The following is a 17,828-nucleotide window of genomic DNA, read 5'->3' on the forward strand; positions in this document are numbered from 1 at the left end:
CTAATATTTCATATTTGAAATATATTGTATGTTATAAACCCTTTTCAGGTGGGTCTGAACACCCCTCTCCCTAGGAAAGCTGGGTCCTGCTGCAGATTTCCAACACCGTGCTGCCACCTGGTGGGAATGTCCCCAAATCCCCACTCCCCAAACCCATGACTTACCACTCCTGTCTTCACAATTCTGGTCCCCTCGAAAATTCGAGTGGTGTTAGCTGAGGGAGGAAGAAGAGCAGTGTGTCAGTGGGCTGGGAAGGAGGCAGCAGAACAACTGTTGAACACGCTACTACAAAATACAGTGCAGGTCTCAGTTTGGAGCAAAAGCAACTCAGCTCATTTGGCATCACTCACCTTACTTTGTACTTGTCCCTAAGGACAGACTCACTTGTCTTTAATTACTCAAGTCTGGCAATGCCGGTTTAAGAGCACTGTCAGAAAACACACTCCCTCCTGCAATCCCAACGTGGATGAAACATCCTGATTTACACACAAAGCAAGAGTAGCTGATAATAGTTTTTTCTGTCTTTATGATGATTTTATCATTATTTATTGCTATCTGTCTCAACTACAACCATAATCAACCTCTGAATAATGTATTGAAAGCTCAAGTGGATTAATTTTCTAGGTTAGATCTTGGTCCAGCCAGAGATTAGAACAGCAGCTTCTTTTGGGGGACACGTGGAAGGGATTACCTCATCTACTCCCATTACAGATGACTGTAACACTGGGTTAGAATACCCAAAGAGTATCCATCAAAGCCAGCAGTAAGACTTACTCCTAACTGTGAGTTAAGCAGGTATCATGGTCAAATTTCAAAGAACTTTTCCATTCTGTCATTGGCTGAAAGAGGTCATAATCAGCAATATATGAGTTTCTGACTTCTGCCTGGCACTTAAAGTGAAGTCCAAAACACTGTGCTGAGGTACTAAGAACAGAGAGCTACATATGAGATATGCCTTGGATAGGACAGACTTCTTGTCTGACCCCCGCTCTCCCTGTAAGGCTGCTAATACAGTGGCAGGACACCACAACAGAACTGAACTATGTCCACAGCTTGAAATCCTTCAGATACTAAGTGCTAACAAAGTAGGATTAAACCCCCACATTTTCCAAAAATGACACAGAAAAATGTCTCTATTACTTTGTTCCTTATCTGCATCAGATCCAAGTGATGACTCCTTGCTTCATCTTACAGACTTAAACTTTTAACTCTCTGCTTGTTTTTTTCTTCCACTGCCCATTAGAGGATTTATGTATCCATAAGCTGGAGAGGGAGGGAATGCTCTCAGCAGAGGTAAATTTTGCCCTACTTAATAAAAATTGTAGTAATGAATTCCCAGGAAGGAGCAAAACTTCAGCACTTAAAAAAAAAGCTCTAGAAACTTCAAGTTCTTCTACCAGGTCTCTACCAGATTTCTCCAATAATCTTAAGAGGAAATTCATGACAAAGGACAGCTTAGCATCTAGTTCTTTTGATTTCCTTTAAATAAGTATGTTTTGGAAATCACTGAGGTTGTGTGCATGGTAAAACCTGAATGTCTCCACATGTGGTTGTCAAGGTAGGGACTGATTTCCTTTCCTCTTTACAGAAAACAGACACCGATCAGACTCACATTCTGCTATAGCTGTGCTGCTGATGTATAAGCAGTCTCTGATGAATTTGTTTGAGAAAACTAGCACCAAGAAAAGCTGTGAATTCTCCTAAAATCTGACAAACCCTGCCAGCAGAGAGATGTAGGCAAACTCTCATCACTAGATAATGGGATTCAGATTAAGTCACTGGCCACAATATGAAATTAACATTGTCTACATGCATTCAAACATCTTCTGAAATCATTTCACACCATATTGAACTGTGCAAAGAAAATATTAAACAAACAATTGTTTAATATAGAAATAAGTATGTGGGTTTTTTACCTTGAAAGAGCATAGTCTGGCTAAAGTCACTACGCATTTCATTTCGGCAAACTGCTTGAACTCTGAACAGATAAAGGATGTCAGGTGAGACATGGCTAATGATGGCCTTCTGTTTAAAAAAAATAGATATTATTCAGTTTTTTACCCCCACAGTACTGTACATGATCAGTCTGAAATATATAAAACATTGCGCTGAAACAGGACATTAATGCCATGTAAGACAAACTGTATTTCTAAACAGAAATATTCACTGGTCCTCTGGGAGAGGGCAAGGCCCGAGGACAAAAGGGATGCACCCAGACTCTGCCGAAGAGAAAGAAATGAACATGTCCCATGTCTATTCTCACGACAGTCTTCATGTCTCTAAGTCTCTGCATTGCTCAGAAAAACTTAAAGCTCTAATCATTCAACTTTACAGGAATTAAAATAAGATTTTTATAGGTGGAGATCCATGTCCCAAACATGGGATAAGCCCAGAAAAGTCACTGCATGTTCAAACTGATGATTTATTTTGCAATAAACTGGCTATGGTAATTTGATGTACAGTACTGTACAACATGATGGCTCAGTACCCTGGGCTGGGATATCCCTGCCTACTCCTAGACCTGAGACTGCTCTGATGGTTTCCTCTTTTGTGTTGCCTTAGTCCACAATCACATCCGTTCACAGCAGTAGCCACGTGGGTCACTTGAAATACCCATGATCTCTTTAGCTAAACACTGTCTATCTCTGATTCAAGAAGGGACAACCCAAATGTATCTGCCAGAGAACTAAAACCAAATTGCACTTTCCTCTGAAAAAGGGTTTCCTTCTCCTCTTGCCCCTAGAATAGACTAAGCTGTCATTGCTTTCTTAACTTCTAAGCTCTGCTGAACAGCACAGGGTCTCACTGCAATTTATTTCCAAGCTATCACTCCATCACATCCCCTGCAATTTTAATTATTTCTTTTACATAAACCAGTATGCTTTCACGGTGCAAACCTCATTTTTGCTGTTTAAGGCTATCCTCCCTACACCTGATTAAAAGAAATTTCCCTTAAGAGTGTGAAATTATGGCAAGAGAGAGGTTACAATACATCATAACCTTGGGTGCCTTTCAATAGATTCCTGTCTGATTTTTTGAGGCAGATCATTCCCTAATGTGACCCAGATAACAATGTCTAGTGGGGAAATTGAAAATATAAATGGAAATGAAGTAAAAGAATCTTCATCTAAGGGAATAAGAGAAGTATTATTGTATAACTGATTGAATGGGCCCAGAGGACTGTGTGTTTGAAAAAAAAGTATGGTAACAGTCACTAGGAATAACACTGTGCTGCTGCATTTTTCATGTGCATATACAATTACTGATTTCATTATTCTAGAGGCTTTCTTTGATTAACAATAAATGGAGGCCTTTCAAACCTGAATATGTCACTTTGATTTTATATGCAGAGAACGTTAAGGACCAGTACAATACTTGCTTCCACTTAGACAAGAATGACAAGCAGATGAAATCCTAAATGGAGGAGATAGAGCAGTGTTTCCATCTGTGCTGAAACTGTCTCACTCTTTTCTCACACTGCCAGATGTAGGCAGAGCTTGTACAGTGGCCACTCCAAAACAATATTCTAGACCTGACTCTGCACCTCCTGGCTCTGGCAGCCCTTACTGCCAGAAACTGCTCCAAAGATTGCAAGGGGCTATGCACAGTGAAAAGCCTCAGTCCAGGAACAGATTTTGGGGGATTGGACTTTTACTGTGAAAATCTGTAATATTCAGAGCCTAACCATTTCCTGAGCCAGCTGCTTCTCAGCAACAGTATATGAAAAAGTGTCGGCAGATTTAGTCCTTTATGCACTCACATAAACTACAAATTCACACTCCCGTGTTTGGGGTAGCCTGTTAGGCAACATTCAACTAATGCTGAACATTTAAATAACAATTCATTGCAGGTCAAACAATAGCCTGTATATAAGGCAACAACTGTTTTCCTCCTCTACCTCCTTCTACCAAGAAAATAAGAATATAAGGATAGCTTGAACATATGTCTGGAGTTGATGCTGTGCTTTTACCAGGTCCTTGTCACTGTCCTTAGTGAAAGTCTTCTCCTTTTCATCTTCATTTTTAGCCCAGCTATATGAGATCATGTAGTTCATGATTGGAGGGTGGTAGATGGTTTCTGGCTGGTTCCATGTTACCAGTAATGCTGTCCTGTTCACAGGCTGCACTTTCATGTTGACTGGAGGAGTGCTGCAAGCTAAAAACAGAAGGATAAAAGATTAAACTCTCCTAAATAAACAAGAGAAAACAAACAGGAAGAGCTGTGCCTCGCTGTAAGAGCCAGGTTTTTTTCTTTAATGCCCTTGCCTACAGTAACAGCTTAGACTGCAATCCACTGAGACCAATGGGATTTAATACCACCTGCAGCTGCTTTCTGCTCTCCTGAGTAAAGTGAACGAGAGACTCCATTCTCTGCAGGCAGGTTGCTTAGTTCTCGACTTATTTTCAGTCCTGACATTTGTACATACACTTTTACTTGGTGACTTAAGAGCTCTACACTACAACATTAAGAAGTCCAGTCAACCTGATCCGCAGCTTCACTCATCCATGCCCTCCTGCTATTAGGAGTAAATACCCCGGTGTACTCTGCTGGCCCTGGAAAGAGTTGAAACCTCTGAAAATGTAACACTATTGGGTCAATAAGTATTTTCTTCTTAACCTAGTATGTTTTACACATGACAGAAGTTATTTTATTCTCCTCTTAATATGTATCTTCCTTCAACAGTTTGACAGTAATGTATTGCTAGCACAGGAAAGAGTGGTTCTTGATGGCCTTGGCCATCTTCTTCTAGTAAGGAGAGGAACCTCCAGCAAGCCTTTGACAGCTCTGCCTTCCTAACACTGCCTGCAGTGTGGGGGCACAAGTCACTTCTCACTCACACTTAAGTCAGTGGGGACATCAACATATGAACAGTTTAACCTGTGGAAAAAACTCAGCTTCTGCTTGCAGCAGTACCAAACCCCAAACTCCTGCAGGGGAGACCAAGCCCAGGTGCAAACCCAGACCATCCACTCGGGGAGTGAGGTGTGCACAGTCCACTTGCAGCCCATGAAACAAAAACACTCTTCCAGGTGTTGCCATGGAAGGGTCTGGCTGGGGATGCACAACACTAGATGGCACTCACAGGCTATGGGAAAAATACATCATCCCCTTCCCAGCTTTAAAGAGCTGAGATTTTTTCCTGAGCTTTAAAAATCACATTTAAAATACCCAATCCAGGGCAGATCTCACATTCTCTTTCCCAATATAAACTCTGAACCAAGAAAAATCACTTGCAATGATACTTAAAACACATGTGCCATGGCAAAAGAGCTGGTCTCTTCTGCCAGGAAAAGGCAAAGTGTCACCCAGCCCATCAGGCTGACACTGTTTGCAGAATTATTTTCCCCAATACAGCTTTTCCATTTAAGGCCAATACATTGAGGTTGTTTGCACTCTGCAGGTATGTGACTGCATGTACATTTGGCCATTATTTCACTTCTTAAGAGTCCTGGCAGCACTGAAGGAGAGAAATGTCTATTCCTATGCCTGGACTTGCAGGTTGGTCATGCAGCTCTGCTGTTACATTACTGAAATAGCTACAGTTCTTAAAAAAATGATTAAATGCTTTAAACACCAGTATTACTAGTGCAATAGAAAAATACCTGGGAAATGCATTTGTGCAGTTATAACTCACACTTTGTAGCTAGCCTGAACAAGACAACAAAAATTGCAGAAATACTCTTGGGAAGGAAAGATCTTTGATGTTTGCTCTTGCCATGAGGGGTGATAATCCTGCAGTTTTGCAGCAGATCCTTCTGCTCAACCCAGAAGGATGACCCAGCAAAGCAAACAAGCCTTACAGTACCTCAAACTGTTGGGAAAACCTGTATGAGTTTCTATTTACACAGAGTTGAAGGGATCAAAACAGCATCCTGCTGTCAATGCCACAAAGCCAGAAGCCAGACTGTGGTCTGATGCCTGCAGACACCTTCCCTCTGGCTCCCTCCTGATCTCTGTAGGGAGCCCACAGAGCCAGGGTGCTGCAGAGCATGGTGTGAAGGCGGCCAGGACCTGGACAAGAGGGCATAGCTAAAAGCAGTTGCTGTTCTCACTATTTACAGAGATTCCTGATCCTTGGTATGCCACTCCATGCTCACCTCTTTCCGCTCTGAGATAGTCAGATCAATTCTCACTGACATCACTGTTTATTGATAACTGCACCAATAAATCATAACTGCCCCCCTCTGACACCCTTTGTCATCACAGAATTACATTCCAAAATGCCAGGCAAGCCTTTATCACTCCAACTAATCAAATCCCATCAGAGATAGGAGCCCGGGGTGAAGGACTACCCAGACCTAAAACCCTTATCCAGTCCTTGTCTTCCAGGAGGACTTGCAGAGATTTATACATTTAAAGTAATCATGCATCAAATTGTTTTAGAAATAATTCAAGCAGGTAACCTTCCTGAGAGACAGAGAGATCTACCTTAATTGCAACAGCCCTCTGAATGATGGCTGGCCAGCTGATCTTCAGACAAGGATCCCAACACACACGTGAGGGAAAGGGGGCTGTCACATCCCCCATTCCTTGCCACTCTCTGAAGCCAGTTTTGATGCTATTTGGAATAGCTCATGCCAGTCAGAGGAGAGAAATGGGTATTTCCCAAGGGTAAATAGAAGACTCACAGGCTTGGAGTTTGGGGCACCCTCCCTGACCCTGCACTCTGATCCAAGAAGGTCATGAGCACTTCTAAGCACCTGAGTGATTCCAATTATTTCACTGATGTCAAGCCTCATTCAGAGCCAGCTAAAATGAGGCTGAATTTACAATACTGCTATTTCACAGTAAATATTACAAAATTTTCATGACTTAGTATGACTTTGTTCCAATTACTCCAAGGCACTTGATGTAATTAATCAATAACTGACCTTTTCTGTTCAGCCACAATTTTTTTACCAGCATATGAATGAGCAAAAAAGAATTTTTTAATTTTTTTATTTTTTTTTTTTAGAAAATGAAACATATGCTTTTATTAATTTAACCAAACCTGCTTAGGACACAACGGAATAAAAAACATTTGATCCAGTAATTCAATTTGATGATTTAATTAAAATGATACATAGTAACTTAGTGAATGTCTGAAAGGCAAGGAAAAAAGTGTAATGATTTGACCACCTATAAAACAACTGGCATTTCCCAGAGATCTAATTTTCCTTTCAATACTCTCTGTGCCGTGGATTTTTGAAAGAAGATTAAAAGAATCACAGGCTCCTTGCTTCCTTTTTTTTTTTTGATGCTAAAGGACCTCTACTGATTTTGCTAAATGTGCAGCTGAAGGACAGAAAGAAAGAGGAAGAGGTTGGGATATGAAGGAGGAAGTTTAATCAGGACACACTAAAGAGAAACACAAGCTTTTCCCTTTTTTTTAACAAAGCCGGGCTTAATAAGCAAAAAAAGCCTGTGAATTCATGATTGCTTGAGGAAAAAGAAAACCAAACCCAACAACCAGCATCATTTCACACTGAAATAGCATCTCAGCTAATTTTAGAAAAAATATTACTAATGCTCTCCTTTAAATTCATATCCTAAGGGATAGGAAAATATTGCGGGGGATTTCAGGATGTCTTTCTGTGGCGTAGTGCAATCTTGAGCTGATACCTGAACTAACCCTGCAGAGATCAATAGCAGGACATCGAAACCATTGTGTTCTGGGCTAGGAGACACCCAAGCCAAGACTTCTGGAAGTGGAAAACCCTGGTTGGGGCCACAGAGCCAAATCTTGGAGGCAAATCTAAACAGGCAGAGGCACTGCAGGCAGCGAGACATGCCATGGACCTCTTGGAGTGGAGAAAACACCCTCACCTTCCTGTCAGGGATGACCTGAACTGGGAGAACCTGGCAACAAGCTGGCTCCTGCCTTATGGAAAAGTCCTGCAGAGGTGGGAGGGTTGTATGGGTGCATCTGGAGGAAGCCCTCTGACCTGACATGTGTGGGGCTGTCCAGGAGCTCAACAGAGGCTTTTCTCTGCAGATCAGCCCTCTAGGAAAGGCACAGGGCAAGCCAGCATCTCAGCCAGCCTCATCTTCCAGGGCTCACTCAAGCCTGGAGAAAACCTGTTTGCCACTGGCAGACAAACGCAGCATGCTAATACAACCCTAAGCACTGGGCAGGCCAGCCATACAGCAGAGAATTATGTTCTTCATGTTAAAAACATTCCAATGGGCTGGAACAAACAAAATTAATTTAACAACTCTGCATTCATCTCTCCCATAATTTGATTTGTATGTTGTACTTGGCTACGTAACCTCCACGAGGCTTTCCTAACTGAAGCCTGATAAAGCTTAATCCAAAAGCTCCTGGCAGCTCCATTTCAGAGAGTTGAAAGACAAAAATGGGGCTTATTGTTTTGCAAAAATTAATTGCTGATATTAAGACACACCCTTGAACGCAGAAAGGGCACATAAGACAATATTACAGCTTTTTTTGTTTTTATTATTCTTTAACAGCAGCCTACATTTTTCTTTCAAAGGCAGAAATGCAAAACCAGCCAAACTTTCTGGGTTTCATCATGCTTTTTGCATATGCTACCTGTGGTTATGAAAAGAGCTATTTAGGGAAACTTTGAGAGAGTGCAAAAAGTGTATATTCAGTTATTGTTTGTATACCTTCTCCCTGTAAAACAGGTGACTCATATGATGAATCCAGTTGCACTGGCCTCAGTGGGATTTATAAAATCCTCTAAAAATGTTCTAAGTTAGCTCTTCCATGCATAAAAATGTCACCACTTTAAAGGCAGTTATTTCTAGCTGTGCTATGCCCTCCTTTGGAAAATCCCACTCTCCCTCCTGGTGAATGTCTCAGCAACGCAAAACTGCCGTTCCTCTCCTTGCTGCTGTGGGATACACATTGTGTGATGAAGCCCTGACAGATTTTGGCACTGAAAAACAACATGCCAGGGAAGTCCTGAATTGCTCATTGTGAGATGGACAGGGATCTTCTAAGGCAATTTATACAGGGAGGGAAGAAACATCAGCATCAGTATGTGCCCAGAGCATGTTACTGGCTCAGTGGTAGGTAAAAGACAGGGACAAGGGTCTTGTCTTGTTCTGGGAGGCAGCTCCTGGCCATAAGGTGAGTGAGGCCTCACTTCTTTTTCTCACTGATCTGGATGTGCATGGGATGAGTGGCAGGGAACAGTGTTTCTCCATTACAAAGGAGGAGCACAGAGGAAGGTGGATGGGGCATTTCTTCCCACATACTCAGGAGGAGAGAAACAGAGGTCAGTATGGGGGTTTCATGCCTTTCCTCCCTGTAAGGGCAAACAAGTTTGCACCTAAGCTCTTCAGGGAAAGCCTTTCCCTTCCCTCTGCACAAGCCCTGGGAGGTTGGAAAGGTCAGTCCTGCAGGACAGATGGACTACTTGCTGCTATAATGAGCAGCAAGTCAGCCACAGGTATCCCAGCTGATTTCAGAGAGGTCTGGAAACTGTGATTGATACCTGTGCTATTGCCAAAACACTGCACCAAGTTCACTCAGCCCTGTCACCCTCAGGAACCTGACTGCAGACAAGAAAAAAGCAATGCCACCAACACAAAAGAGAAGAAAAATACTCTCAAATATGTATATACACACACATATATATATTCTTTCTCATTATTAGATCCTTAAAACTTCAAACAAACCCTGCAATGCAAAAATATGGGTTATATGGCAATGAGAAAACTCGCTTTCAGTGCCATGGTGAGGGAAGTGATACAGGGCCAGATTCAGGTACCTTGGACTGGTGTGACTCAGTGGAGGTGCTTGGGAAGAGGCTGATCCATAACAAACAACAGCGTGCTTTGGGCTGTCGGATTCATCCCTGGAGTTCAGTGAGGGTTGTGCTCCCAAAGGATAACAAATAGACTACGAGGATCATATGCAGAGACAACACAGGCTTTAATATACAGGAAAGTGCTAAGAGGCATACTTACAACATTTTCCCCCTTCTCTTCTTGCAGTTTTTCTGTTTTGCTTCAGTGTACATTGTTGACTTCTCAGAGTGCTTATAAATGACATTATTAATATATAAAGATAATTGCTTTAAAGGGGAGCATACATTTTTCCTTTACCTTTGCCTGCACTTTGCCAGCAGGCACTGGCAGGCTCCCGAGCATGCTGTACACACAAATATTTGTGTTGATCTACTTCAATCCACAGGCAGAATGTAGCTAGGAGACAGACTATTTATCTTCTCTGCTCTTACCTTTCACTATGCTTCAAACAGACAGGATTGTTTCTTGAGGTGTGAGGGACACCTACAGATCACATACTTGTTTTATGAGCCCTGTGAAATAAGCTTATGGGCAAAGGAGCACATGGGGCCTTTCTGACAGAGGGGCTCTGGGTTTTTTCCCCTCTGTTGCTGACCCATTTCTCCAGGTGGACACTGAGGTAGCATTAGGATTAATACCAAATGGCTTTTTTTGTAGCACCTGAGTTTCCATGGAAGCACAGCAACAGAACCTGTTTTACTGTGTGTTTTACTATGTTGTGTTTGATCCCAAATATTTCATATCTTTCACAAATACTGTTTCTACTGCTGTGGCCTGAGTCCTCAGCAGGTGCAGGTCAGACTTGCACCATCAGATGCCATGCTGGGCTAAGCTGATGTCCGACAAGGATCTCCTCTGCAAGTTTTGTGTTTATATTGCACACATGCGCGCAGAAGGTGACTTGTTTTTAAAATGTACACCTGTGTCCTTATTTATACAGTGTGCCTGTGCAACACGTGTGACCACATTCAGTGGCACAAGCTGCATCAACAGGGAGAAGATTTCCTGCCAGAAGGTCACAGATTTGTTCTGTTAGTCAAGTTGACCTTCCAATATTCTGGACTGAGGAGCATAAGAAGAACAAGCCAATAGGGCTGGTAGAGCATCCCAATACATGCCTGTGGGATACCCAAAATCAGATCAGGAAAGCAGATTTCCTTTCATGGTTTCTGGAGACTTTTTCCAACACAAAGGATGAGCTGCAGGCACTCATGGTCCAAATTAAAGTGAGCACTTCTGTGGGCCAAACAGCTGGACCAGCAGGTGGGCAGTGCAGAAAGGAATTCCCTCCAGGTGTAAACAGAATAAATCATCAAGCTCCCTCACAAGTACTCAGGTCTTCCAGCTTCAGTGGCAGCTGTGAGCCCAAATCACACTTTCACACTGAATTTCTCTTGCTCTGTTGATTTGATCCCTTTATAATCTGTGAAGACGTGCAAACAGTTATTTATTGCTTATTAATAAATCTATTGGTAAGTTGTCTGCTCCATTCAGGCACAGACACACATGGTGCTCACATTGCAAACATACAGAAGTAACTACAGGTGCAAGCAGAACCCAGCAGAACAGAGCTACTGTGAGGGGAAGCATGAAATCTATGTCAGGTATATGCATCACATCTTTTTGCATCTGATTCCCCCTCAAAATGTTTTTTTTTACTGAAAAGCTTTGTGTTCCACCTGACTGACCTGAAACTCTCAGCAGCCTGTCCTTTCCTGCTTTTGCATGACATTCTCCAAGACAACTGCATACACCAGGACCCAGAGTTGCAGAGCGAGACATGGATGAGGTGGAAGGGATGAAATATGAAGAAGGAGCACACCAATTTCTGCCTTAAATGTTACTTCAGCAGGCACTTGTGCACGTCCTGCAGCAACAAGCGAGTACATCTCCTTGGAGCACAGGGGCACGGTGGCAGCTGGGCAGCTCCACAGCGCAAAGATGCAGGGCAAGCAATTAGCAGGACAGTGGTAGCACCCTCAGGCACGACCCTGCACACCAAGCCAGGCTGTTACACCAACAGAAATCCTAAAAATGAGACATCGACTCATCTGCATCAGCACCCTGCAGTAGGGTGCTGATCTGATTAAAGGGGAATGGAATTGGGAAAGGATAATCTTCACTAAAATATGAAATCAAAAAGCAAATAGGAAAAGCCCAGTTATCCAAGGGAAGTGGGAAGGAGTTGTTAATCTATGAAGAAATCTTCCAAGATTCTTTCAAAGGACAAGAAAAATCAACTCTAATAGTAAACATACCATAAATTAACTCAAGAAGATTCCTGCTTATTTTCATTTTCCCTAAGATATTTAAAGAAAATAAATAGCTACATTTTGCTTTAGCCATCCTGAGTTAAATGTTCAATAATATTAAATTTACATTCACTATTTTATTGTGCTGGATATATTACATCTATTAGTGTATTGTATTTTGTAGTAATTTAGATTTGACTAAAATAGATAAATGACATTTTGCAAGAGTAGAACTTTTCTGCCTAACACTCTCTTTGGACTCCCAGAGAGAACCCGAGGGCATGAAGAGACTGCAAAGTTGTTTTGAGAGAGTTCTTATAAAACATGGGCATTTAGAAAGGAAAAACAAATTACTGGGAGTAATAACAGAGGCTATAAATGAGAAAAATAACTTGCTCTCATTCAGAAACACTGCTGCCAATGCTCTAAATTATCTGCCTCAAAGTGATGATGTCAGTGCACTGAATCTCCAGAACTTTGGATGCTGCTGCAACGGAGGTGCACCCCAGTGCTGTGCAGGCAAGGTGATACCCTCACAGGTGGCTGTAGTTTCATTTCTGACATCAGGAGCCATGAAATAATGAGTAAGAACTAAACTGCTTTGCTTCAGCAGTGCCGTACCTTTGGCTGCAGGTCGATGGCCTGAGACATGCCTCCAGCACAAAGCACGCAGGAGGGAAAAGCCAAATATCTTCTATCCATGTTTTAGTAGCATTAAGTTAAAAGGACTTCCAAACTGTGTATAACTACCACATAACAAAAAAACTGTACAGAAAATGACCACCTGTGCACTACTAGAGAAATGTCCCAGCTGTTAATTTTGAGTCCAAAGCTAAGTTTTACTGGAGCAAATTTATGACTGCTCATTATTTAACTTTGTCTAGAATCATAATTACAGATGGTACTGTAAGGTGAAATCCCACCGAAGGGAAAGAGCATCATTTGAGACTCCAGCAAAGAGTAATCAGACACCTTTGGGGAAGTAATCAGGCATCTGTGAAAGAAAACTCTGATGTCAAGAGGCTCTCACATGGGATGCTTGTTTAAGTGTTGTAAGGCTTGCAGCACGTTTAATGAGACAGAAAGGTTAAAGGTTTTGGGGTTTTTTTGCGTGTAAAAAACACTAAGAAAAAGAAATAACATTTGATGTAATCAGCAACAAAATAAAATGGGCAAGTATTGTTGCACATGGGGTACTTCCTGAAACAAGGAAATGAAACACCTTTTCCTCCTGAGTTTCCATGCCTACAATTTTACTGAAGCAGGTAATGTTTTGTAAATACATCTCTGCTTGATGGGACAACATGTGAAAGTAGTAAGGATCATGCAGACCCAAATCCCTGAACTGGATGGACTTTTATATAAGAATTCAGTCTATCTGCCCCTGAAGAGCAATATACACTATTAAAGCAATAAGTAATTAGCAATCCCTCTAGCAGAGTTGCTTGAAAGCAGCCTGGGAGCTGCAGGGGCACAATATATGATGTAACAGAGCAACATAATCCTGAGGCACAGAGGACAGGCCAGAGAAGAAAGGAGGCACTTTTAACAGAGATGATCATGTGCAAAAAGTCAAACACTACCACTGTCACTGATACTTACAGTATCTGATTAATATTTTACAAATGTATTCCTGGTTTAGTATGTCTGCACAGAGAACCTCTAACTTTCCAAAACTTTACATAAAATCAATGCTGTAACACGGGTGAGCCCACTTGTTAAATTTTACAAGCCTGATGATCTGCCTGATTTAACAACATGATCCACTGTATCCCTTGGATCTCTGAAAGTTCCATCTTAAAAGTATCATTGTACAATGGTTTATTATCAATCCACCAGTTGCTACAATTACATAGTTGAACAACATTTAACCTGAGTGGTATATTTCTGAAATAAGATCTTTAAAGATCATTTGTATGGTTTCTTGAAATAGCTCCAGGGTAAACTTAAGAATTAAGCTCAGCTCATGGGCTCTGTTTCAGCAAAGGTCTTATGCATATACTTTTATTTCAGGAATACAAGCAGTCCTCAAGAGAACTGTTTAAAATCAGCTTTTGCCAATAGGAGGAAGGAATGAGATAATGGAATCAAGGAAAACTCTTCTTGCTAAACTCTGACACGAAAAAATCTGGAATTTTCACTTCTAAGTGAAAAATTAGCCTTATTTCAAATTAGCTGAAGTACTTTTCACCATCTTGCATTCTCATGATTGAAAACATTGCCCCTCTCTTTATTGCCTCTTTAAAATTGAAAAAAAGAGGAGGGAAATGAGAGCAACTGCAAAACAAAAGGCTGGTAACATTCATACTGGTTAACAAACTGCATCCAAGTGTACTGACGGTTTTGGTTGACCTCAAATAGCCTTTCCTAGAAGATACTTTGTTTACCAAAGGCCACTGCTTTCAGGGCTTTGGTAAGGAAATACTCAAAGGACTGGCATAAAGTGAGAAACAGTTTTCCTCCAGTATATCTGCAGTTTATGCTGCTGGTCACAGTTCTGTGACCTGAGGTAACTTTGATAGCTGGGAGAAAAGACATTCCTGTTTGATGCCAAACTGTTCAGGAGAGCACATTTGCCAATGGACAATTGCAGAGCTGCATCACTTTGTGCTGATCTGAAATTCCCTATTCACTGGGGAATTCTGAAAATTATTCCGAACATTATGCAAATTGTTCTGGGCATATTTTCCTCCAAAATAAGAAAGGCTTACATAATGAACGCTACACTGTTTTCCAGATTAGCAACACTGCCCACTGACTTAATAGAGTGTGACAGAGGAAACAAATCGCAAAAATTCACACCGACAAACAAACCCAAACTTCCCCTCCAGAGCTGAAGACCATCACAAACCATATCACCTTGCAGCAAATAAAAGAAACATTTTCGTGACCTTGCCTTTTTCTACAACGCACAAATCAAGAACAGGGAGGGCAGACAAGAGCCAACATGTGACAGCCATTGGTCACATTGCTTAATACAATGTGGAAAGCACTGAGGTGCAACCATGAGGTATGCATAAGAATCTGCATAACATAAATTTGTTATGCTAAACCTACACTCTTATACTTGCATGCGAGATGGTCTGGCTGGAAAGCACTCCATGCACTTGGCTTCTCAGTACTTTTGCATGAATGACACTATATAAAGAGGTACTGTATTTACTAGCTGAATAAACAATAGGTTTTCCTTTCACTCAAGTATTATGACTTCAACTCATTTCATTTATATGTCAGTAGTTCAGAATGTGCAGTGGACCAGGCACAACATCACTGTTCACCTTTGTCAAAGAAGGGGCCAGAAACATCCACGTTGTTATATCTCTGGAACAGCTATGTCTCATCCCTGTAACCTTTGGAGGATATACTACAATCCATTTTGTGTTAGCAACACTGCAGCTACTTATTTAAGTTCATGAAAAAAATGCACCTATTTTCAGTGTCCCCTGGTGTGCACACAACCCAGAAAGTGACAAGCTGACAGAGCTGGTACAAAATGACTGGCTGCCCAGCCATTAGCCTCCCATAGCAAAAGCTCAAGGGAAAGAGAAATCACCGGCTCCAGCACCATCCCTGCCGTTAGATGGTACACTGAATGTCATCAGACCACAGGAAATGCATGTCCCCCACCTCAGGGTCTCTCTTGAGCATGTCACAATCTCAAAAACCCAGGCAGGCACAAGTACAGATCATTATGGTACCTGGACATGGTGGGAGAGGACCCAGAAAGAACCTGCTCAGGAAACCAATCTCCAAGCACAGTATGTGTCAAGTACCCAAGCACCAAGCTATGTAAACATGGACTAGTGGTTGTGCAGGTCCCTTGCTCCTCTACACTGGCTCACATCATGTTAACTAAGCCATGTGTGCTTGGTTCTTAGAAATTAAAGTCAAGGTTGTATCCTTCCAGTTGTTCAAGTGCTCCTTTGGTCTCGACACTTCCAAATTCAACATCAGCCCATTAACTACAGACATTAGTGTTTGTAATGCATTACAAAATTGTGAGTTTCAGTTATTTACTGTGGTGCTGAAAATCACCCAAAGCATCTTTATAATCTTAAAAATGATCCAGTGAGGTGAGGAATATGCAGGCCTGTAGCCAAAGCAGTAAAATCCTCTTGAATATTATACCACATGTACCAGAGGTACCTTGGCTGCACTCAAAATAAAAAACAGTCAGTTTTGTCACTTTTAACATAATGTAACCCATTAACTTTCATCACTGTTCTGGGCAAATAATATGTATGCAGGATATAACTGAAGAAATTACAGACACATGTTGCTGTTACAACACTGATTGGAAACTGCAGGCCAGGGCATCCAAGTGTAGCAGGGTTTCTTCATTCTCAAGATCTCTTTCTCACTTCTGATGTAAATTCTCCATCCCAAGGCTGCCTTTAAGGTACATGAGGTTTGTGTACATGTGTATTTTATATATATATATATAAAATATATATATAAATAAATAAGCACACTCACAGAATAATGAGCCCTGAGAAATACACTCTCCCAGCACTCTCTTGGGAGGGTGAGGTTGCTGAACGCAGCTGTTTTCATGATTCATGTCCTCTAAAATCTACGCTTTCTGTGCCTGGCCAGGTGAAAATGCCAGGTACAAAAGGGAAGCTTGTAAATCTGCTGAGCTGTTTCCTTCTGGAAAACTGCCCCTTTCTTTTCTTTACCTTTACCCAGAACTGGTTAATCACCAAGCACTTCACAAGAGTGAAGACTGGGAAGTACATGTCATTCCTCCTATCTATAAATAACACCAGTCAATAAAATAAAGGCAAATAAAAGTAGTAAACGATATTTATTTCTAGTCTTATTTTATCCAGTACACATTTCTCTCAGAATTACTGATGTGCTCCTCTAGTCAGGGCTGTCTATGCCAACATGACTGAAACCTCCCTCCCACCCCCCTCCATCCAGCTCATTATCCGGTGTCTGACAGAAGCAAGTGCCAGCTGCTCTGCAAAAAGGCACATGAAATGCTTCAGCAAGATATTAGAAAATCACCTGCCTATAAAGAAGAGGTTTTCTCTTCCTGTCACCATTACCAACAGACTGATACAAACGTTGAATTAAAAGGTCGACAGTTCTTCAAAAGCCTTGTTAGTGTAGAAGTGAACCCATAACCACATCTGGATACTCTATTTCCATTCAAACACCCAATGCATCAGTGCTAATGGGGTTGGATTTTTACCTCTGACCTTGTCCCTTCCTGTTTCCCTTTTGTCAGGCATCTTTAGGGCCCTCAAGCCAGTTGGCAGAAACAGGGACATCATCAGTTTGAGACTTACCTATCATGTGGCTTTGAGACTCACATATTCTAGGGTTTTATTGCCATGTCACAGCTAATTACAGCGTAAGCAGGATTAGTTAATTTACTGACACATACCAACAAGGAATACCAGCATAACCTGCATTATTTCTTTGGTAGCTCCCGGCTGTCCTGAACACCATTTGATGACAAAGTAGACCAAAAAAATTCCCCTACTAGCAAGTGTAAAATTCTTAAGTACAGTCTACCTTTGGAAGCTTCTGTGCCGAGTGGGTTTTCCAAGATGTCTGTCATATCTTGGCTCCAAGCATCCTTCACAGCAGACTTGGATACCTTCCTGTTGTTCAGGCTTTGCTGTGGTCGGAAGTTATTCCTCAGGTACTCCACAGACTTGACATGGTCTTGCTGTTCAGTGGTGAAGATGGAGTAGAATGCCTCCAGCTGATGGCAGCCATCATGGCAGGGGAGAGAAAGGATGTTGATTAGAAAAACAATGTGGTGAAATCCGGGCGGCTGATAAGACAGGAAAATGGGAGGAA

The 17,828-nt window shown here is 41.7% G+C and overlaps 1 protein-coding gene across 1 annotated transcript in view; it reads right to left on the bottom strand.

Annotated features, from left to right (window-relative positions):
• Positions 1 to 17,828, bottom strand: part of PTPRG (protein tyrosine phosphatase receptor type G) — a 397,860-nt gene that overhangs the window by 79,849 nt on the left and 300,183 nt on the right. Inside the window, exons 8-11 of the mRNA XM_071550347.1 lie at positions 17,538 to 17,730; positions 3,971 to 4,155; positions 1,917 to 2,025; positions 165 to 214 (exon numbers count right to left, since the gene is read on the bottom strand). Of these exons, the coding sequence (XP_071406448.1) occupies positions 165 to 214; positions 1,917 to 2,025; positions 3,971 to 4,155; positions 17,538 to 17,730 (537 nt within the window). The remainder of the gene's footprint in view (positions 1 to 164; positions 215 to 1,916; positions 2,026 to 3,970; positions 4,156 to 17,537; positions 17,731 to 17,828) is intronic.

This window comes from Pithys albifrons, chromosome 3, assembly GCF_047495875.1.
Source record: "Pithys albifrons albifrons isolate INPA30051 chromosome 3, PitAlb_v1, whole genome shotgun sequence".
Lineage (NCBI taxonomy): Eukaryota > Metazoa > Chordata > Aves > Passeriformes > Thamnophilidae > Pithys > Pithys albifrons.